At 36.2% G+C, this 24,762-nt stretch overlaps 1 protein-coding gene and 2 pseudogenes across 1 annotated transcript; 2 read left to right on the top strand and 1 right to left on the bottom strand.

Annotated features, from left to right (window-relative positions):
• Nucleotides 1–8,974: 8,974 nt before the first annotated feature.
• Nucleotides 8,975–10,770, bottom strand: LOC103325378 (berberine bridge enzyme-like 7 pseudogene; annotated as a pseudogene).
• Nucleotides 10,771–19,543: 8,773 nt separating this feature from the next.
• On the top strand, nucleotides 19,544–21,220 carry LOC103325295 (berberine bridge enzyme-like 7). The gene is made up of 3 exons (XM_089047896.1): nucleotides 19,544–19,606; nucleotides 19,655–19,676; nucleotides 19,725–21,220. The coding sequence occupies exons 1-3, from the start codon at nucleotides 19,544–19,546 to the stop codon at nucleotides 21,218–21,220; spliced, it is 1,581 nt and encodes a 526-aa protein (XP_088904022.1).
• A 1,164-nt stretch (nucleotides 21,221–22,384) lies between these two features.
• LOC103325294 (berberine bridge enzyme-like 7 pseudogene) lies at nucleotides 22,385–23,959 on the top strand (annotated as a pseudogene).
• Nucleotides 23,960–24,762: the final 803 nt, after the last annotated feature.

The raw sequence follows: 24,762 nt of genomic DNA, 5'->3' as shown, positions 1-24,762 counted from the left end.
AAAGCTTATTGATCATTGATTAAAATATATGTAAAACGTTGCTACTAGGGTGAGGATAAGGGTGAGCTAGCCATTAGAAGGGAATATGCATGGTTCAGTTCCTCAAGTCTTCTCAGTAAGTTATACAACACCAAACTCAAACAGCATATATATGCTTTGGGTTGGGATCGTCAAGTAAATACAAATAATTACCTGAGCCTCTAAACACTACTACATTTTACACTTTGTGCGATGAAGAGAATTTCGTCGCGCAAAATATATTGTAGTCGCATAAATTTTAGCGCGACAGAAACTTCATCGCTAGAATCTGTCGCGCAAAGATCGTGAAGAAAGACTTTGCGCGATGAAGTTTTCATTGGTTGCGCAAAGGGACTTTGCGCGACGAAAAATATTTGTCGCTCCAAGTGACTTTGCGCGACGAAACATATTGGTCGCGCAAAGTTTTGCGCGACGAAAAACATTAGTCGCACAAAGTTTTGATCGACGAAAAAAAAATTTCCCACGTCCCATTTTTGGTACCACCAAATTTTTAGAGTTTTGCGCGACGAATACTTATTTTGGTTTTTGACTTTTTGTTTTATTATTTCTTTAATATTAATTTAATTATATTAATTATTTCAAATTTTTACTTTTTAAATTTAATTTAATTGTATGATTTTTTTCGTTACTTTAATTTAAATTGATATTAATTTTTTCAAATTTTTACTTTTTAAATTGAATTTAATTGTATGATATTTTTTAATTACTTTAATTTAAATTGACATATTCAAAATAAAATTACATATTCAAAACAGTGAACAAATTATCCAATAAATATATATATATATATAATTTTCAAAATGTACACATAAATTAACAAAGTACAATAATAAAATCCTAATACAAGCGTATTGTGGTGGTAGTGGCGGAGGATATGTTTTGATAGCTTCCTAATCCTCAACTTTAGCTGTCAAAGTCTTGATGATTCCCTACACACAAAAAAAGGTCAAATAACAAAAAAAAAAAAAAAAAAAAAGGGACAATCTCCCCTAAAATTGTTACACCACAAATCCAACCCAAATTCCAATCCCTCCCCACACAAACTCAAAACTAACTCCAAAAACACATATTAATGAAAAAAATTTAAAATTTGGAGAGAATATACCTTTTGGCAAGATTGAGAGTGAGTGAGAATGAGAGCGAGAAGTGAGTGTGAGAGAATTAGAGAAGATAGTGATAGAGAGATGAGAGAGTGAGAGATAGTGAAAAGAGAGATGAGAGAGTGAGTGAGAGTGAGAGATAGTGAAGAGAGAGATGATGAGAGATTAAGTGAGAGGAGTGAGTGTGAGAGAAATGGTGGGATTTGGAGAGAGGGAAAGAGAGAGGAGAGGTAAGAGAAAGACATTGAGAAAATGGTGGAGGAGTTATTTTCATTTTAAAAACCGTATCACTTTGCGCGACGAAAAATATTGGATTATTGGTCACTCAATGTTTTGCGCGACAAAACATATTTGTCGCGCGAAGTTTTGCCTGACGAATAGTGGAATATTGGTTGCGCAAAGTTTTGCGCGACGAATAATAGTATATTGGTCGCGCAAAGTCAAAAATAAAAATCCCGCGTCCCATTTTTGGTACCAAATTTGAAATTTTTGCGCGACGAAACATATTGGTCGCGCAAAGTCAAAAAAATAATAATCCCGCGTCCCATTTTTGGTACCGCCCAAATTTTGAAATTTTTGCAACGAAAAAACATATTGGTCGCAAAGTCTAAAAAATTATATAAAAAATTCCTGTGTCCCATTTTTTGGTACCACCAAATTTTTGCTTGACGAAAAATATATATTAGTCGCGCAAAGTTTTGAGTGACACAAAATATTGGTCGCGCAAAGTCTAATGTTAAAAAAAAAAAAAAAATCCCGCATCCCATTTTTGGTACCCGCCCAAATTTTTAGAGTTTTGCACGACGAACTATTAGTCGCGCAAACTTTTGGGAGACGAAAAATTGGTTCGTAGCACGATATTTATAAAAATAATTGCTATGAATAATAAAAAATAAAATAATTTTATTTTACGATTTAAAATATAAATAAGGTTAAAGCTAAGTAAATAAATATATATATATACACACACCATTCAACGATCCAACCGTCAAACTTGTTTGTGTATACTTCAAGATCGTATACCCCAAAAATAAAAAAAAATAAACATTCAGAGACCTAGTAACGGAACAAAAAATTTCAACGGTTATAAATGAAAATTCACGATTTAATTGTTATTTTAACTCCGATTTTGATGATTTTTTACAGTTACACTCCTTGACCCTATATGAATACAATGAACTAATTCGATCATCAATTTAAAATATTTTACACTAGTGGATACCACAAAATCTTATGTTATATTTAACAAAAGTATAAATAAACTCTTAATTGTTAGTGAATATATTGTTTTGATGGCATACGCATTCTACGAAACTAGTTTCAACGATCCAATCGTCAAACTTGTTTGTTTATACTTTGAGATCATATACGCCAAAAATCGGAAAAAATAAATATTCAAAGTTCAAGTAACGGGACAAAACTTTATGACGGTTATAAATGAAAAATCACGATTTAACGGTTATTTTAACTCCGATTTTGATGATTTTTTATAGCTACACTTCTTGACCCTATATGAATACAATGAACTAATTCGATCATCAATTTAAAATATTTACACTAGTGGATACCACAAAATCTTATGTTATATTTAACAAAAGTATAAATAAACTCTTAATTGTTAGTGAATATATTGTTTTGATGGCATACGCATTCTACGAAACTAGTTTTAACGAGCCAACCGTCAAATTTGTTTGGTTATACTTTGAGATCATATACGCAAAAAATCGGAAAAATAAACATTCAGAGATCAAGTAACGGGACAAAATTTTACGACGGTTATAAATGAAAAATCACGATTTAACGGTTATTTTAACTCCGATTTTGATAATTTTATACAGCTACACTCCTTGACCCTATATGAATACAATGAACTATTTCGATCGTCAATTTAAAATATTTACACTAGTGGATACCACAAAATCTTATGTTATATTTAACAAAAGTATAAATAAACTCTTAATGGTTAGTGAATATATTGTTTTGATGGCATACGCATTCTACGAAACAAGTTTCAACGATCCAACCATCAAACTTGTTTGTTTATACTTCGAGATCACATATGCCAAAAATTGAAAAAAATAAACATTCAGAGATCAAGTAATGTGACAAAACTTTTCAACGGTTATAAATGAAAAATCACGATTTAACGGTTATTTTAACTTCAATTTTGATGATTTTTTTACAGCTACACTCTTTGACCCTATATGAATACAATGAACTAATTTGATCGTCAATTTAAAAAATATATTTTATAACAAAAAGATTTTAAAAAAGAATTATTTTATTTTATTTATTGGACTTTGCGCGACAAACTGTCTTTCATCGCGCAAAGTCTCTTTGAACGACGAACTGTCTTTCGTCGCGCAAAGTCGCTTTGAGCGACGAATTGTTTTTTGTCGAGCAAAGTGCTTTGCGCGAAGAATTGTTTTTCATCGAGCAAAGTGACTTTGCGCGACGAATAGGTTTTCGTAGCGCAAAATTTGGTCGCTCAAGACTTTGCGCGACGATGTATTGTCGTCGTGCAAAAGTTTGTCTCGCAAAGTGATTTTGCGAGACGAAAAACAATTCGTCGCGCAAAATTTTGTCGCGCAAGGTTTGTAGCAACGAAGTTTTGTGTTTCGTCGCGCAAAGTGACTTTGAGCGACTAATAATTTTTCGTCACGCATAATGTGGTCGCGCAAGGGTGATTTTTTACTAGTGAAATAGCTTTCAATATCACAACCAAGCAAATAGAAGTCTTTACCACAGTCCACAGTATCACATAGAGATTCAAAATAGACTTTAAAGTCGAAATAGCCATCTACACATAATAACTATCACAGCAAAATTAGAACATGAGGAAACAGTTTGCTCAGAACAACATCACATAATGGTAAACGAAACATAATACATGCTCTCCAAAGAATCTGAAAATTCTAGACTGCTTTCCCTTATCACTAACTGGCTAAGTGAGTATGATTGAAGTGACTGTAATTGCATACCTTATAATAATACGTGCACAATGCAATGGCATTTTAGGAGATCCTTCCTCACTCAATTTGGGAACTTCATGAATCTTTGCCCCAAATATGAAGCACTTGCGTTCATTTGTTGAAAAAGCTTTAAAAGAAGGACCGACTTCGAGTTCATTGAGATCCTTTTAACTATAAAAACAAGATTTTTGAGGTTGCGGCAATGACCCTTCACCACTCAGCGTTAGAACTGTAACTGGCATGCTCAGCCTATCTCCCGAGTTACGCTGCACACATAAAAGACCCACATGAATTAATCTAACAACTTCATATGGATCACCTGAGTCCCGTTCAAAACCATTGCGTTTATTTAAAAGAAGAAACAAAAACAAGCAATGAGTAAATCCTATGTTTCTCTTCCCACTCATTATCTCTAGCACTAACACACCAAAGCTATAGACATTGGATTTTATCGAGTAGAACTCATCAATTACGTGTTCTAGGGACATGTAACCACTACAAACCAATCAATCAAAAACTAAGTTAATAAGCAAATCAAGTATACTATATGTACGTATTGGTTCTTTTGTGATATATATATATACTTACTATGTTGCAACCACTTTCTTGGTTTTTAGGTGCACAAAATAATTCATAATAATTAATTACTATTTGATAAGTAATTTATGAAACAAATTAAATATTTAAATACTAATTATTAACTAAAAAAAATAACTAAAAGCTAATTAGTAATTATATTAATTAAACAAGACTAAGATATTACTCAATAAAGAAAAATTAATTAATTAGCTATTAAAAAATAAATTACTATTCATTAAGTAATATAATTGATAAATATAATTAAAATATTTAATAATAATTGTTCACAAAAGAAATAATAATTTAAATATAATTACTAATAAAAGTAATTAAAATAAACCAAAGATATTATTTAATTACAAAAAATAAAATAAAAAAACCTAAAGAAACGAATGTTATATTGCCCAGACTCGCCTAGGCCGCCTAGGCGGGCGCCTAGCGCCTAGGCCTATCTTTCGAAATTATCTTTGTGATTCTTTGTGCTATCAGCTTGATCTTGGCTTTTCTGTTGCCTGCGTCAGTTCTGGTCCATCATGGAATTGAAAACTATCGTTGATGTTGTCTACTAAAGAACAAATAGCATGCGAAGATCACCTGTTAGACATTTTTGTTGAGAATTTCGTACTAGAAATCAAAGTCCACTTCGGGTAAGTCCTCAAAAGCCTCAAAATAATCTTGTTCTGGTCTATTTCTATGTTGTTTTTACAAGGAAAACTATATCTTATTCAAAACAGAGAAAGAAAGCCTACAAGAAACATGGGCTAGAGAGAACACAGAGAAAGGAAAACGATTTCTTTGTTCTTTTCGTCTTCAATGATATCTTGTAGAAAACCATCAAAATCAGACCAGCAATCATGACATGACATATGAAATCAGATTACATTCAGCCCAAAACTCTGTCCAATCAACATGAGTTACACTAAAGTAGGCTTTGAAATGCTTTAACAAACACGCCCCAAGAGATAAGCTAATATAATATTTCTGTTAGTTTTGATACGTTAATTTAATAATACTGTCATATTGTGTTGTAACTCGCAAGTTTGTGGGAGTCTTTTTTGTTGTGTGTGTGTGTGTGTGTGTGTGTGCTGGGGGAGGGGAGTTGGAAGAAGGCCAATGCATTATGCATCCAAGGGAGAATTATCTCCTAATCCCAAAAATGGAATTCTCCAACCCTTAAAATAGATGTGCAAACCAATTTTGCACTCAATGTATTTCATATTTTTGTCATTTTGGGATTTGACGTGCTTTTCTTAACATGTTGATGGTTTCACGTTTCTCATGTTTATGCCTGATAAGTTGAACTTGCAATTACATGTCTAACACATTTCCTCGGGCAAATTTGTTGTCTGTTGTCTTTGAAAGTTGTTTCGTGTGAAATATAATCACCGAAAAATGCATGCAAAAAAAATTATTTATCATTCATGTTCTGATGCTAGAGAATTAGCAACTGCTAAATGGATTTCGGTATTTTGTTCAAGTTTACTTTGAAGTTTCTTGTTTTCCTTTGAAATCTAAATGCTCCCAATTTGTTTGTGATGTCATCAGTTTTATTAGTTGGCTGCATCTTTTTTACTGTTCTTCATTGTAATTATTTGATAATGCTTCTGTAATGATGCAGATCATGATGGCGAATGTCATAAGTTCGCTTTTAAATATGGATGATCTTTCTCTCAATTTGGCTCATTATGCCTCACCATTGAGCAAACTGATCTAATACGTGAAGAGGGAAACAAATTAGTTGTATCTTTTACGGGGAAACTACTTGATATATTACATCACTGTCTTGCTTCAACTATAACTGAACTAGATCATGCTCTAAGTGATGGCCTAAGTAGGGGTGGAAGACAAGCATTGGAGTGGAGAGCGTCAATTGCTAAACATTTCATTGAAGATTGGGAATGGTACTTGTCAATTTTGCAGCGTCTTCTTCCGTTATCTGAACGCCAGTGGCAGTGGAAGGAGGCATAACTGCATTACGTCCCACACCATCTAAGCTACTTAACCTGTGAGTTACAAGCCTTTTCTTCTTTGGGAATTTATATGATGATCAATTGGTTCTTGCGCATGAGTTGCTTTTTGGATGTTGGTTATCGATCACTGGTTTGCAAATGGTTCTTTATCCTTGAAGAAAATGGTAGTTTATAGGAGGCATTAACTGCATTACGTCCCACACCATCTAAGCTACTTAACCTGTGAGTTACAAGCCTTTTCTTCTTTGGGAATTTATATGATGATCAATTGGTTCTTGCGCATGAGTTGCTTTTTGGATGTTGGTTATCGATCACTGGTTTGCAAATGGTTCTTTATCCTTGAAGAAAATGGTAGTTTATAACGATTATAAACTATAATGATCACCCAGGCCAAACAAAATATGATGACATCATTATTCCAAATGATAGAAATAGATGCTGATATTTGAAGATGATAGTACATAATCAGTTGATATAAAATTGCTGACATCTTACTTTCTGAAGGTAAATATTATTGGTGTTCTTATATGTCTCAGTTGCATGCAAAGATGGCTTCACTTTTCTAGCTTCTCTAGGTAGAAGATGTAGTCTCTTGTGCTACTGATGGTGAGGCTTCTACAATACATGATCTGGAAGTTTCTTCGTTGCGCTCGCTCCCAGTTAGGTCGTTTGGCTGCAGTAAGTGCTTAGAGTCTTAAGCCTATATCGAGCTCCTTGGACAGTGGATTGCTGCAGGCACCTGATGTTGACGGTGGATCAAGAGATTATGTGAGATTGATAGTGATACTGAGTCAGAAGTTGATGACATTGTTGGTAGCAGCAGTGTTTCAACAGCTTTACCAGACGCCAGTGGGCAAGATGATGCAGCTACTGAACCTTGGGATGATCATGATTCTACAAAATCTGACGTTGCTGAGCTTGACACTTCAGTTTTCCTTTCCTTTGCATGTAATCATTAAAAAATAAATAAAAATCTGAAATTCATATTGCAGCATGCAGCAGAGTAATGCCTCACCAAATCAATGAATTTTTTTTTTTTGGGGGTGGTGGTGGGAACTTAACGGCTAGTTTAAATTAAATGTAATGGAAAAATTAAAAGGTAAAAGTAATGTTCTTCATGTGTTGACAAGAGAGAGGATGTAGAGTTATAATGGTGGATCAGCTTATTGAAATGAATTTCATTTCATAGTTCATTTTATTAACTTCTGAAAATGAACTATTGATCCTTGAAATGAAATATTGATCTCTGAAATAAACTGAACTTTACCACTGCAAGTTAAAAGTTCAATTTATTGAAATTCATCATTGCAGATGCTCTTATCGGCTTGAGAAATTATAGAGTAGTACCGTATCACCACGTCAACTGGTGATACTCCCACTCAAAATATGCCATGTGTCTTTATTTTTTAGCAACTCAAACTTTATTTTACAACTGGGCATTTGATGAAGGTCTCACTAGCAGATGTGAAGAAGGTTGGGATGGGAGTTGAGTCTATAACAAACAGGCTACAAATCGACCAACATGAAATTGATATGTAAAGGGTTGATTGTGTTGGGTATTATATTGGATCTAATAAACTCCATCAGATATTAAGATTCATTGACAATGATGATGAAGTTTCCTGGTTGCAAAAATTTATTAGGCTATGAGGATTTGGCTGTCTTACTTGTGTAACTAATGACTGTTGATGGCTGTCGGAAGAAGATGACAGAGGGGTGGCGTGGGGGTAAGGGTTGGATTGCTGGGATATTCTCTTTTCTTTTTTCTTAAGTTTTTATTTTTCTAATTTATTTCAGCGGATAAAAATTAAGTCCAGCTGTAATAAAGAATAATTAATTAAAAGAAATTACATATGGCATATTTTGAGTGAGAGTATCACCAGCTGACGTGGTAATACGGTAATTTCTCCTCTTATGGACCAGTCATCCCAACAACAAACTACCATTAATCCCAATAAATGTAATTTTTCTTAACATTGAAAAGTTACGGTTTTATTTCCAAAACTTAAAAATTTCCATGTCCCAAAGAACATTATTGCAAAGTTGTAAGGGGTCTCTTTCAACAAGCCTATGCATATCAAACGTGAATGACAAAGGAATTAGGTTAAACAATATTCTACAGGATTAGGTAATTAGGTTAAGCAATTCAAAATTTGAGTAATAGCTAACTGCTTACGTACAAACCGCATAACATATTACTTTCCCAATATCGGGCATAGCCGTCATAGTAGAGGTTGTGTGGATAAGGTGATGTTGTTGGCTGATTGCTGAGAACATTGTCACCTTTTATGAATGAACGTCCCAAAAATAAGTCTTTTGTACAAGCATCAAATCAAGTTCGAGTTGGCTTATTCTTATTATAGACAATGCTTTATTTTCCAATACATCAAATCAATATTACAAGCATCAATAGCATTATCTAGGATCACTACCCAGACTCATACATGTTCATTGTTAAACCTTCCAATCTTTCTCTAAATAGGTGGGATACTTTGTTCATGCTTGAAAAAGTTGTGAGGATCAACCACGGTTTTCACACGCACCAATCTTTCGAAGTTACCTTTAAAATACTTGCTTCCGTAAACTCTAGCAGTTAGAAGGTCACTTTGGTTGTCCAGATTGGCCCCAATGTCGAGATCCCTATAGTTTTGGAAGGCCTCTCTCGGGTTCCTCGAGACAAACGGAGCCATCTTTTCATACAACTTTCTTGTTAAGTGAATGTACCTGTTGGTGGCCTCAATTCCTTCGTCTTGATACCACGACGTATAGTATTGAATCATATATAGGTTTCCAGCTCTGTGAGGGTATGGAGTTGCTGACGCAGAAATCTCACTCATTCTTCCACCATAAGGGTTCCATTCGGTCCATATATTCCCTATCTCAAGCATCGCCTTAAACATGTATTCTATAACTTTTTTTGGAATTGGTTTCTTCACATAGTCAGACTTAGCTTTGAAGAAGGGTATTGCTGTGCCTGTCTGGTTGAGAAGAATAGTTACTGGGGTTCCAAGTGGAAATTCATCCCAGAATACAACGGATTCAATCCAACTCACTTCATGACAATCTTTTCGTCGTAAACCCAATTCAGGGAATCTCTCGTTCATCAATGGAAGAAGCTTGTCGGTTTGTCCCAAAAAATGACCAATGAATGATACTTCCGCAGTCTTCTTGCCCTCAGTATTATTATCGATTTCTGGCCTTGCTCTCAGGAAGAGGTCTTTAGGGAGCACGGGTGCTACAAATTGCCACTTATAAAGGACATCTATAACGCCTTGCTCTAAAGTCCTTGTAACGTTGAACACGGTCACTTTTTCTGGAACTCGAACAAGCTTGAGTTTCCATGAAAGAATGACTCCAAAGCTAGCTCCTCCACCTCCTCTAAGGGCCCAGAAAATGTCTTCTCCCATAGACTTTCTATCAAGGATTCTACCATTTGCATCAACTAGTTTAGCATCGACGATATTGTCGATGCTAAGGCCGTATTTTCTCATCAAATTCCCATAGCCTCCACCACTAAAGTGGCCACCAGCACCAACAGTTGGACAAACCCCAGCAGGAAACCCATGAACCTTGGTTTTCTCAGCAATTTTATAATAAATTTTGCCAAGAGTAGCTCCGGACTCAACCCAAGCGCTCTCATCCTTGACATTAACATCAACGGATTGGAAATGAAACATGTCCAGAACGACAAAGGGGACATGCGATACGTACGATAGACCCTCATAGTCATGGCCACCACTTCGGATTCTAATTTGCAATCCATGTTGTTTTGCACAAACAATAGTTGCCTGCACATGAGATTCGTGCTTGGCTGCTACAATGGCCAGAGGTTTTGGAGTTGTAGGGCTTGAAAATCTGAGGTTTTTAATGCGCGCCATCAAAACGGATCGAAAAGAGGTGTTTTGAGGGGTGTAAACGACTTCAAGGATTGGGCGGCCAGAATGAAACTGTTTTGGAAGGCATTGGAGAAAGCCATTAATGGGAACTGGCTCTGAAGTTGCCCATGATACTGAGAGTGATGAAAGGATTGAGAGGATGAGCAGCGCTAGTAGAGAGTTTGGAAACTTCATTGTCATAATTTGTGGGGGGTTTTGGCTTTCTTAGTTTCAATATTCTTGGCAGTGTGACAAATTGAACAAAACCTTGCAGTATTTATAATGAAACCAAAGCACCTAACTTTGAATATCTACTTATTTTTTCGCATGGTATTTATTCGTCTATGACTTGTATTCAAAGGAAAGAGATGGAGAAATTAAGGAAGATGAGATTTTTTGTCTAGTGCGCACACTGATTTCAGATAAGCTTAACCTCAGACTAAGAATTCTATTAACAGAATCAATACATGCCTGACACGTTTGTGTACTCGTTGAATAATAGTAGTGGTGGATGGAGGATGCAGCCATTTCTACCCATAGTGATTTACCACAGACACAGAATACGTAATTAGGTCACCATGGATATAATTGAGTACATGTTTAGCATTGCTTATTTAGGGTGATGAATGATTTTTAAAAAAATTTGGGAAGCCCAACCCTTTTGGTAACCTATGAGAAAATAACTTATTATTTAAAATTGTAAGCAATTCATTTGGTTTGCTTTAAATTTTGTTGTGATTTTGAAAATTATTATCGCCTTGTGTTGCCTAAAAACTTTAATTGTTATTGTATTTTGTTTACTTTTAATCAGCTGCTTTCTTTCTGTACCGGCTTTGCATACGTTATTTTATATATTTATTGCTTCCTATTCGGGTTTTACTCTCTATCTAGTAGCTTTGATTGAAAATCTTTGTACATTCTTGAATGGTCATGAGTTTGGTTGGTCGAACTTTTGTTTCTCCTTTGATATATTTTTGTTATGACCATATTATTGACAATATATTTATTTTTAATGGAAACTTTATTTTTTTTATTTTTAATGCCAAATTGGCCCTGAGCCTTATGCATCAAGGTGGATTTCAAAACCAGTGCACCCCATGGATACGTACGTAGTGAAACTTTCTTATATTTTCCTTTGTCTTTTCAATGAGTTTTGGAACTATATTATCCGGTTGAATTTTTTTTAATTTGTCTTTGGTTTGATCCAAAAATTGACTTGATTTAGTAATTGCTTGAGATTTTGTTTTGAGACTGATTTTTTTTTCCCCCCAAACTTGAGATTACGTACTAATATGCAAGTTAATGTCATTTGTGTTTTGAGAATGATTCTTTAACAATAAAAAATGATGAGTACGTGGGCTCTTCACCCAAAAAAAAAGTAACTGTGGGCTGTTAAAGTAGGGATGGATGAATTGTGTTGGCTTTTGCCTCAATTTTAAGTCGTGGTCCAAGGGGATCTTGTAGCCAATGCATATTTCTAAATGAAATATTACATTTTTTTTTCTCTCTCTGGTATATTTTGACTATTTTTGGTCGACTTTTATTGATGCATTGCTCTCATTATCATAGCAGCCAAGTTTAAGTTGGTATCATAAAAGGCTCGCCGCAGTTCGCTATTCTTGTGATTCCAAATGCTAGCTGGCGGGCTTTTAAAGGTACGGGACGCCGACCGCCGGCTCGCTTCCAATCAGGTTAGGAAGTTAGAAGTAAGAAAAAAAAAGAAAAAAAAAAAAAAAGAAGGGTGGCGGGGGTGGGGGGAGGGGGGATTGATCGTTTTGACATTTCTCTTAATCTAATCACTTTGAATTGGATACGTCAAGAGAAGACTTTGCTTTAGCTTGATCTGACGAGTCCAAATCTGCTTTTCTAATTTCTTGATACACGCTCATCTACTTATCTCCAATATATGCATTCCAATTAATAAGATGTGGATCTCAAGAACAAACTATCATTTATGCAATAAATGTAATATTTTCTTAAGATCAGGATCAGGACACACATTATGACACACCTTATTAACCATTAGATTTAAAGATTGGCCGATTAAGATTGAATATGATATTTAATACTGATTTTAAAAAGTATTAATTTACATTGGAATCAACACTTAAAGCTGTCATGAATGTTTCTATATTTTATAATTAAAAAAAATTTCTTTATCATTTTAATTTCCTTCTCTTGTTAAGGAGGTGTATCCAATTTAAACTTTTAATGACAGTTTAAAAGTTAAGAGGTATTGAATTTAGATTTTTAAAGAGTTTATAAAAGTATAATAGTATTCAATTGTGACTTTTTAAAAGTAGTTAAAAATTTCGTGGTATCCAGTTATGATCCTCCCCTAACATTTACATTCCTTCCCTCTTACTTGTCGGAATTTGCTAGAAGAAAAAACGCATGTTCTTTGCATCTCAAAGCACCACATCGCATTTCAGAATGAATCTGGCCACAAACTTGTAACTAGGCATAAAAATAGTTATGAGAATTGAGCGAGAGTTGAGATGAAAGGAGATCGTTTGGTTCTGACTAATATTTCAGAGTTTTTTTTACTAGATGTCCTTGAATTGAAATTTGGAATTGCATAATATCAAAATCGGCTGCCCATGACAGATACGTAAGTAATATTCCAAGGGGATCTTGTAGTTTCTAAATGAAATATTACATTTTTTATTTTTTTTATTGTTGGTATATTTTGACAATTTTTGGTCGACTTTTATTGATGTATTGCTCTCATTGTCATAGTAGGCAAGTTGAAGTTGGTATCAATAAAACGGGAAGGGAAGAACCTGTACTTGTGTGCCTTCCTTTAAGGGATTCTATGTCAATAATCATACGCGATCATTTTGACATTGCTCTTAATTTAATCACTTTGTTATTAATAAATATTCCAAGTAAATCTACTAATAATTGAATCGCAATACTGCCAAATGTGCAAAATGTGCCCATATGTTAAACATAAATTTGCTACCTTGCATGGCTTATTTTCTTCCCTTGAAAAACATAGAAAGAGAAGACTTTGCTTTAGCTTGATCTGACTAGTCCACATCTGCTCTCTCCATTTTCTTCTCCTTCTTGTATATTCCTTTTCTAATTTCCTGGCACGAGTTCATCTACTTAATTTCAATATATGCATTCTAATTAATAAGATGTAGATATCAAAAACAAACTATTATTTATACAATAAATGTAATATTTTCTTAGGATCAGGATCGAAAAACACACATTTTCCACACACATTATAACTCACCTTATTAACCATTGGATTTAAAGAGATTTGGACGATTAAGATTGAATATGATAATTAATACTGATTTTAAAAAGTACTAATTTACATTGGAATCAACACTTAAAGTTGTCATGAAGTTTCTAAATTTATAATTAAAAAAATTTCTCCATCATTTTAATTTCCCTCTCTCGTTAAGGGGGTGTATAACTTAAAAGTTAGGAGGTATTCAATTTAGATGTTTAAAGAGTTTATAAAAGTATAGTGGTATTCAATTGTGACTTTTAAAAAGTATTTAAAAGTCTAATTGTATCTAAAAAGTTAGGAGGTTGTATTCAATTAGGATTCTAGAGCGTTTAAAAAGATTTTAAAAATCCGGGTGTATTCAATTTGAATTTATACAAACTTTTGAAAAGTCTATAACAATTTGAGTGTATTCAATCTAGACTTGTTTGAACTTTTAAAATATCCATTTAAATGTGGGTATATTCAATTAGGACTTGGAAAAAGTCTAAATAAATTTACCTGTATTCAAAAGGAGATAGATTTGGAAGGATTTAATTAAATGTTGGAGTTTGGAGAATTTGTAGGTTAAGCAAAGCTCCTCCATTAGTGATTTCTTCAAATCAACCATTTGGAGTTGCTGGGAGGAAAGCTCGGCTAGAGATTTCTCGATCTCCGATAAGTTCCCCTAAAAACGTCAAGACCGCAGAAGGTAGAGATATATTTCCATCACCCATAACACTACCAGATGATAGGGCCCTTGCTTTTTGGACAAAGGGGGGGTTTTTTTTTTAATTGAATTTTTGGACGAAGAGTTTGCTATTCGTGAACAAAATCAAAGGGAAATTTCCAACTCGTGGAAATTTCAAAGGGAAATTCATTGTTTAATTGAATTTTTGGACGAAGAGTTTGCCATTTGTGTACAAAATCATAGGGAAATTTTTAAATCATGGAAATTTCATAAGGAAATTCATAGTTTAGGTATGAAAGTTTCCAACTCATGGAATTTTCAAAGGAAAATTCATTGTTGTGCACACAAGTAGAGGAAGAATTTGGAGAAGAAAAAAAAAAGGGATGGTCTACTAGTGGGTAGGTCAAGATAGTTTAAAGAAAATAGTGTTGGGAAGAAAGAGTGATAAAAGAAAATAGTATTGGGAAGTCTATGCAAATATATCAGAATCTACAACAAAAGTTCATACCAAAGTATGGAAGTCTATAATAAAAGCCTATACAAGTTTATTAAAAAATCCGGATAAAACCTATAGGAGTTATACAATTCCAGAAAATCTGTCACTTAAAAAAAATCTTTCAAAATCGTATACAATCCTAATTGAATACACCCCCCTTACTTTTAAAAAACTGACTAAAGTTTGGCGTGATTTTCAACTATTTGGCCGCCTAATCACCCTAACATTTACATTTCTACATCCTTCCCTCTTACTTGTCAGAATTTGCTAGAAGAAAAAACGCATGTTCTTTGCATCTCAAAGCACCACATCTCATTTCAGAATGAATATGGCCACAAATTTATAACTAATGGTGTGTTTACTAATCAAGAATTGAATTCCACATGTGGAGGATTCCTGCGTTTACTTCACATCAAGGAATTGAAAAATAAGTGGGGCCCACACAAAATTACGAATTGAATTCCTGATTTTGGAGAAGTTCAATTCTTGGGTGAAAGGTAGTATTCTAATTTCTAGAGAACTAACTCATTAGGAATTCATCTTTTTTACCCATTATATCTGCACGCATTTTCAAAATTCTAAATTTGTCATCTACTTTAATCAAACGACGAGGAAATTTTAGTAATTAGTACAACTCCCCTCGACTCCAAATTTAATCCCCTATTGAAATTATTTAATTGAAATTACGAATTTAATCTTGGGGTAGGGAAAATTTGGTCATTTCCTTATCCGGAAGGATTTTTGTACAACAAGTGGTTTGGTTGCGTAGGTGGTACCGAGATGAGTCCATAGACACGTAGTGGGCTCGAATTGGAGTTGTAACAAGAGAGATACGATCAAAATACCCTCAGTGACATAACCGTAATTTTGGCTAAAAAGAGTTTGATAAAAATCCGGTTTTCTCTCTCTCTCTCTCTCTCTCTCTCTCTCTCTCTCTCCTTTGTCACGAAACCCTTCCCGACTGTAGCAGCCGCCCATTCCGCCGGCTGCCACCGCCACGTCCAGCCACCATTGGGCGGGACCAGTCCCAAAATGATGGGCTTGGCTCCGCCGTCCTCCCCACCGGTTCTCCGACGCTAGCCGGCAGCGATACCGCCGGATTTTGTAGAAAGCGGCCGGTTTTGAGGAAACTTCCAGCCGCTCGTTCTCCCTCCTCCGGCCACCGTTTCTGGTGATTGAGGTATGCTTTCTCGCATATTTTTCATGATCTAGCTAATGGTTGGGGTAGGATTGCATCGATTTTGAGCGTAGGATGTCTGATCTTCGAATTGAATTTTGGCCAGAATTTGGGATGAGATTTCGGCCACTTTCGGTCATTTTTTGGGGTAGGTCCAAGAACAAAAGTGGTTCCAAATAGGGTGTTTTACCTAGGGTAGGAATCTTGAGTCATGATTCGGAGTTTTTCCGGTGATGAATTATCACTTTGGATACCCATGCGCTGCCAGCTGTGGCGGCGCGTAGGCACTGTAGCGGAGGGGTATTTTTGTCCCAATGGGATCCTCAGGTGGTCACGACTGTGTAGGTGTGCTCGGATCCCAATTTGGATACCGTTAGAGTCCCAAATGGATATCACATATTGCACGTTATCCGGTTTGCCAGGTTTGGACCGTTGGATGGTCCTGAGTTTATAATATGTTAATCTAGACATCCTTAGAATCGTTTAGGATTTGACGGATCGTAAAACGGAGTCCCGGATACTCCAAAAATGCCAAACCTAGGGTTAGGTTTATAGTAATCGTCCGATCATGTGATCGTGAGCTATCCGACGGTCCGATCTGGACTAAACTTGCAGGACGTGTGTCCTAAACCTTGTAGAACCTATAAGAACTGTCATATCATAATTTGGAGGTCGTAGACCCCGCGGGCCCGCTTGACCAAGGTTGGGTAGTTTGACGCTGGGTTAACTGTGAGACTTTTGAGATAGTTCTACCTTCCCATGAGGGTTAGAATGACCGTAGAGACAAGTCTTGATCGATAGTCAAGTTATGTGGATATTGTGGGTTTAGGATATTAATTGATGATTTTTAATGGGGGGTTTATCAGATGCTATATTAGTTGAGGTTTATACAATATTAGATTTAATTTATATTTATATGTAATTGTAAAAGTATAAAAAAAGTTTAGAATGTCAGTTTGAAGTGCTATACGCACTACCCTAAGTACCACCTTATGATTGTGAGGTCCCACCTGTCGTAGGATTATCCGGCATGCAGACAGACCCCATATGCGAAGATGGTAGTAGTACCAACATATGGAGGGATTTTGTGATATTGTGTTGAGGTCGCATGTGTCGTAGGAGTAGTCGGCGTGTTGACAGACCCCATACGTGGCGCGTATGGGGATATATGTGATATTGTGTTGAGGTCGCACGTGCCGTAGGAGTAGTCGACGTGTTGACAAACCTCATACGTGGCGTTGGTGTATCCGGCGTATGAGGAGATATGTGATATTGTGTTGAGGTCGCACGTGTCGTAGGAGTAGCCGACGTGTTGACAAACCCCATACGTGACGTTGGTATATCCGGCGTATGGGGAGGTATGTGATATTGTGTTGAGGTCGTAGTGTCGTAGGAGTAGCATACGTGTTTACAGACCCTATACGTGGCGTTGGTATATTCGACGTATGGGGAGATATGTGATATTGTGTTGAGGTCGCACGTGTCGTAGGAGTAGCATGCGTGTTGACAGACCCCATACGGGGCGTTGGTATATCTGACATATAAGGAGATATGTGATATTGTGTTGAGGTCGCACATGTCGTAGGATTAGTCAGCGTGTTGACATACCCCATACGTGGCGTTGGTATATTCGGCATATAGGGAGATATGTGATATTGTGTTGAAGTCGTACGTGTCGTAGGAGTAACCGGTGTGTTGACAGACCCCATACATGGCGTTGGTATATTCGGCAGATGGGGAGGTATGTGAGATTGTGATTGGTTATTTGTGATTTAAAGTAGAAGGGTTTTAGGAAAGAACTATGTGTGGCTTGATCCCTTAGTAAGGGTACGTAGGTAGCCTATAGTTACTAGGTGCAGCCATGGGCTAAACTTTGCTCTTATTGTTTTATTGAGATTGGTTCGAACCTTGTCGTTGGTCCTGAAATTTGGGTGAAAACGAGATGCGAGTATGATAGGAGGTCAAAACCTCGTATGTTGGATATTTGGATAAGTTATTTTATGTTGATTTCAGTAGGCATTCATAATTTAGTTTTGAGTTTGTTATATGCATTGTTTAATGCCTTAAATTGATTTAAGAACAGTGCTGGCAGTTCTGTTTCGAATCATTTGAAGGCCGAAGTCCGTTTATGTGAATTGCATGAAATTATATTGTGCATGATGCTTGTTGGGATATTAAATTGTGAATTTTGTGCAGGTTGAAACTTGGGGAATGTTCAATTTATAGGGGAAACTCTGCCGAAATTTCAGTAGAAAGTCTCATGTCCTTATTCCTTTTTGGGAAAAGAGGTTATAATTTTAGTGGGTGAGCCCGGCACTGGTGTGATGCCGGGATTCCCACAGGATTCGTCTCGGGTTTCGGAAAATTTGGGGCGGGTCCTGTCAAATTCCATATGATTTAGTAAACAACTTCAATAGGAATCCGAAATTTTACTCCCCTCAATCCATATGGTTTAGTAAACAATTTCAATAGGAATCCGGAATCTAATTCTCCTCCATCCAACTCCTCCTCAATTCAATTCCTCCTAATCCAATTACGGATTAGTAAATATGTCACAAGTATATAAAAACAATTATAAGAATTGAGTGAGAGTTGACACGAAAGGACATCGTCTGATTCTGACTAATATTTCAGAGTTGTTAGTGGTGTCTCCCAAAAAAACATTTTAAATTACATTATTTTGTTACCGTTTGGTCGTCAGAAATGCTCCTGGTTAAGTACTCTGTGTTTTTTTTTAAACCAGATGTCCTTGAATTGAAATTTGGAATTGCATAATATCAAAATCTGCTGCCCATGATAGATACGTAAGTAATATTTCAATCTGAAATTTATAGGGAAAAAAATAGAAAGAGAAGACTTTGCTTGAGCTTGATCTGACGAGTCTGGATCTGCTGTCTCTATTTTCCATGTCCTTATATGTTCCTTCCCTAATTCATTGATACGTGTTCATCTACTTAACTCCAATATTTGCATTCCAATTAACAAGATGTTGATCTCAAGAACAAACTACCATTTATCCAATAAATGTAATATTTTCTTAATATTTGGGAGTTTGAATCATACAACAAATTTCATTTTTGGACTGGGAAGGAATTGTGGTACTTACACACTGATTCTCCAATATAAAACACCCTAGCTAATTTTTTGCACATATAAGTTGCTTGAATATGTGTATATATATATATATATATATATATATATTATTACGTTGCAATTTCTCAATATCCTTGAACCTGTTTTCTTTGTTCTTCAACCGATGAGTTAATTATGATGTTGCAAGTTTCCAACCAATTAATTTTAACGTTGCAAGTTCTGGACTAATTAATTCTGGTTTTATTATTCTGAATAAAGCTTACTCCATAGGAGCAATTGTTGTTGATTGAGATCAAAATATATTGGAGTTGCAGAAATTCCAAAAACGATGAAGGAACCAAGCGCTGCAATAATACCCTTCATTGTCTCATCCCTCTTGCTCTGCAGTAAGGTTCATTCTATCATTCCTTTCTGTGCTAGTCTTGATCCACCAATAAAGACGATACCAACATCATGGACAAGTGCTTTCAATGTCTCCCTCAAATTTCTTCCCAAAAAATCTCAACAAGTTCTCAATGACTTCATTCAATGCCTTGGAGAAACATCTCAGTCCAACCCTCCAATTTACACCCCTCAAAACACCTCATTTCCCCATGTGTTGTTATCACTCATTAAAAACCGCAGATACTTTACACCTACAACTCCAAAACCTTTGGCTATTGTAGCACCCAAGCAAGAATCCCATGTCCAAGCAACCATCATTTGCGCAAAACGACACGGGTTGCAAATTAGGATCCGAAGTGGTGGCCATGATTATGAGGGCTTATCGTACGTATCGGATCTTCCCTTTGTTGTTCTTGACATGTTCAATCTTCGATCTGTTGATATGAATCTTGAAGATGAGAGTGCTTGGGTTCAAGCTGGGGCTACTATTGGTGAACTTTACTATGCCATTGGACAGAAAAGTAAGGTTCATGGGTTTGCAGCTGGATCTTGTCCAAGTGTTGGTATTGGTGGCCACTTTAGTGGTGGTGGGTATGGTCCACTTATGAGAAAATATGGTCTAACAGTGGATAACGTTGAAGATGCTAAACTAGTGAATGTGAATGGTATAATCCTTGATAGAAATACAATGGGAGAAGATCTTTTTTGGGCCATTAGAGGTGGTGGTGGAGCCAGCTTTGGAGTCATTCTTTCATGGAAGATCAAGTTGATTCGAGTTCCACCTAAAGTGACCATGTTCAATGTTGGAAGGACCTTGGAAGAAGGCGCTACCGATGTGCTCCATCGATGGCAATACGTTGCACCTAAGCTCCCTGAAGACATCTTCATTAGAGTAGGTATACAAGTCAAGAATAGTAGCCAAGAGGGGAAGAAGACAGTGCAAGTATTATTCACTGGTCAGTTTTTGGGACAAAGTGACAAGCTTGTTCCATTGGTAAATGAGCGTTTCCCTGAATTGGGTTTACAACAAAAAGATTGCTTTGAAATGCGTTGGATAGAATCAACTGTGTTCATGGCTGCTTGCCCAATTGGAACTCCAATAGATGTTCTACTTTCTAGGCCAAAGGCGCCAGCAATCTTCTTCAAGAGCAAGTCTGACTACGTGAAAGAACCAATTCCAAAACATGGTTTCAAATCCATATGGAAGAAGCTGATTAAAATAGAGAAGGTGTGGATGCAATTGAACCCCTACGGTGGAAGGATGAGTGAGATTTCTGAATCAGCAACTCCATTCCCTCATAGAGCTGGAAACCTATATTCGGTTCAGTACTTTATATCTTGGATGGAAGAAGGGATTAAGACCACCAATCACTATATTAAATTGTCGAGAAAATTGTATAAAAGTATGGCTCCTTATGTCTCCAAGAACCCAAGAGAGGCCTTGCAAAACTATAGGGACCTAGACATTGGAACCAACCTGCGCAACCACACAAACTTTCACAAGGCTAGACTTTATGGAAGGAAGTATTTTAAATATAACTTTGATAGATTGGTACAAGTAAAAACAATGGTTGATCCTCAGGATTTTTTCAAGCATGAACAAAGTATTCCACCACTTTAGAGAGAGAGAGAGCCATGAATTTTCCGGATTTTACTTCTATGCCGACGTGTAGGTTCGTTGTGACAGATATTTAATTCTTAAAAAAATAAGCCTCCTCTTCTACTAGACGAAGATTATTCATGAAATACAAAGTCTCCAAACAGAATACAACACATGAAACCTATTTTCATTAATCATATTTGTTAAGCATATATGCTTCATTACTTTGTGTTATGGGATGACGAAGGAACCGAGACCACCAACAAATACCTCAACTTTTCAAGAAAGTTGTACGAAGGAATGACTCCATTGGTCTCCAAGAGTCCAAAAGAGGCCTTCCAAAACTACAAGGATCTTGATATTGGTGCCAAACTTTATGGAAGCAAGTATTTTAAATGCAATTTTGGAAACTTAATAAACGTGTATTAGAAAGTAAAATACATTTTTCTTAAATATTTTATTTCTCGGGAAAATTGGAAAGTTACTTTTGGATCATATGTAATCAATAAATTGAAATGTAAATTGAACTGTTGCCTTCTTCTTTTGAGTTGTAGTACCGCATTTATTTCCAGAAGAAGCCGAAATGCCCACCATTTGTCTTCTTCACAATTGGTTTTTGGGTTCAAAGTTTGTAATTGGTACAATTTCTCTCATTTTGTTGGTTTTATGCAATCTAATCTCAAAGTCTTACTTTGTCATTTGGAGAATTTTTTGTATAAAATCATCAATCTTTGGATGAAAAATCAATGAAATTAAAAGTGTTTTGTGTGAAAACAATTTACAGTCTCAGAACATGTTCGTGTAATTTCTAAAACCTCAGGGAGTTTTGTGAAAAAGCCAAAAACCTTAAGGGTGTTGGTGTTTACGATCTAATTCCAAAAACAGTATACGATCTATTTCGAAGTTACCTAAAAATCAGAATGAGAATTCAAGTAATTAACTCTGATATAATTTATTTAGCGGAAATGTTATGTTTAAGGTACGGCAAGAAATCAAATAGATTCGCAGAAAGAAATAAATGTACTCGCCATCCGATTTGGCAAGAAATCCAATCGTTACTTTTCAACTTTATTGTGTTACCCTAATTACTTGGTCAGGGTGGTCTTAATTAGGAAGAACTAACCAGTCGCTAAAAAATACATATTCCGGGGCAATCGCTTCATTGCAAATACGACGAAAAAAAAAATGAAGGTACGAGTACTCTTCGTTCTCTCAGTCCTTTCGCTTTTAGTGTCATGGACAACTTCAGATCCAGTTCTCACTGGCTTCCTCCAATGCCTTCCCAAACAACCTCAATCTGCCTACCCAATCTTTGAAGCCATTTACACCCATGAGAATACCTCATTTCAATCTGTTTTGTTGGGATACATTAGGAACAGCAGATATTCTACACTTGCAACTCCAAAACCATTGGCTATTGTCACGGCACTGCATGAATCTCATGTCCAAGCAACTGTGATTTGTGCGAAACAACACGGGTTGCAGATTCGAACCCGAAGTGGTGGCCATGATTATGAGGGCTTATCATACGTATCCGATGTCCCCTTTATCATTCTTGACATGTTTAATCTTCGATCCATTGATATTGATGTCGCGGATGAGAGCGCTTGGGTTCAGGCTGGGGCTACTATCGGTGAACTTTATTATGAAATTGCAAATAAAAGTAAGGTTCATGGGTTTCCAGCGGGTGCTTGTCCAACTGTTGGAATTGGTGGTCACTTTAGTGGTGGCGGGTACGGGCCTATGATGAGAAAATATGGCCTTACAGTGGATAACATAGAAGATGCTAAACTTGTTAATGTGAATGGGACAATTCTTGACAGGAACTCAATGGGAGAGGATCTTTTTTGGGCTATTAGAGGAGGTGGCGGAGCAAGCTTTGGGGTCATTCTTTCATGGAAGATCAGGCTTCTTCCTGTTCCAGCCAATGTGACTGTATTCAACGTTAAAAGAACTTGGGAGAAAGGTGCCCTAAATGTCATTTATAAGTGGCAATACGTAGCACCAAAGCTGCTTGATGAAATCTTCATCAGAGCAATTACGCGACTGAAGAATAGTACCGAGGGCAAGAAGACTGTGGAAGTATCATTCGTTGGTCTCTTTCTGGGACAAAGGGACAAGCTTGTGCCATTGATGAATGAAAGTTTCTCTGAACTGGGTTTGCAACTGAAAGATTGTTTTGAAATGAGTTGGGTAGAATCTACTCTATTCTGGGCAGACCAGCCAATTGGAACTCCCGTAAATTTTCTACTTAATAGGCCACAAGGGCCACCAAATTTCTTCAAAAGTAAGTCTGATTATGTGAAAGAACCAATTCCAAAACAAGGAATTGAATCCATTTGGCAAATGATGCTTAAGATGGACAAAGTGTTGATGCAATGGAACCCTTATGGTGGAAGAATGAGTGTGATTCCGGAGTGGGAAACTCCATTTCCTCATAGAGATGGAAACCTATTTTTGATTCAATACGTGACGTATTGGGTGGAAGAAGGGGCTGAAACCCTCAAACAACACCTTGGGTTTGTAAGAAAATTGTATGAAGGAACGACTCTATATGTTTCCAAGAGCCCCAGAGAGGCCTTCCAAAACTATAGGGATCTCGATATTGGCGCCAATCGACAGAATCATACGGAATTTGAAACTGCGAAAGTTTATGGAAGCAAGTATTTTAAAGGAAATTTGGATAGACTGGTCCGTGTGAAATTCATGGTTGATCCTTATAATTTTTTTAAGAATGAACAAAGTATCCCACCTCGTTAGGAGACAGAAAAAGAAAAAGGGAAATATGGGTAGCTCATCACAGAGCATAACTTCTTTCTTTCAATATTTTCTTAGAGTGATTGTGTTTCTGCTCAGATTTGGGGAAATTGTAGTCAAATGAAGTAGCTCTTGAAGTTTATGGTACTTCATTGTTAAATGATGGATTCCAAGCCTTGCATTTAACATTCATGCATTTACCTGCATTTCAAAATATCTGAACCATTAAAATTATCCAACCGTTTAAGTCATGACACATAAGCATTTATTTATTTTTATTAGAAAATTATTGGGGAATGCTAGCAACCTTCTCTCTAATCTTCTCTTTTGGACTTTCTCTCTTTTACTCATGACATATGTCAATTTGCTTACACTTCAAACAATGTCATTAATGCATCAAATAAAGTAGTTTTTATTTTTCAAGTTTACCCTTATTAATTCTTTATTATTAATTAAAACACATTAACCAATTAGGACTTTTCCGCTTCCCAACTCCCTAACCCAGGTCAAGAGAAGAGAAGAGAAGAAGACGTCCATCCATATGCAAAGAGAATCGGACAATCAAAAAGTCAATGAATAACCCACTTGCAGAGCCTAATTTGGATCCCACCATCACATTCATTGATACCAACCTCATATCAGAAAGCTCCACATTTTTTTTTTTGCCACCTACCGCAGTTGAATTGCTACCCAAAGAGTGCGGCTTAGTAGTTCTTTGTTCCTGTTCTATACCTTTCTCAATTTCTAGATGGTTGGCAAAGCTGGCAAGGACAGAAGAGTCTACAAAGGTGTGCCTTTTCCTTATC

Source organism: Prunus mume, linkage group LG3 (genome assembly GCF_029339155.1).
Source record: "Prunus mume cultivar Tortuosa linkage group LG3, ASM2933915v1, whole genome shotgun sequence".
In the NCBI taxonomy this organism is placed as follows: Eukaryota; Viridiplantae; Streptophyta; class Magnoliopsida; order Rosales; family Rosaceae; genus Prunus; species Prunus mume.
Note: the sequence above shows the minus strand (reverse complement) of the source record. Positions and strands in the feature narration are given on the sequence as shown.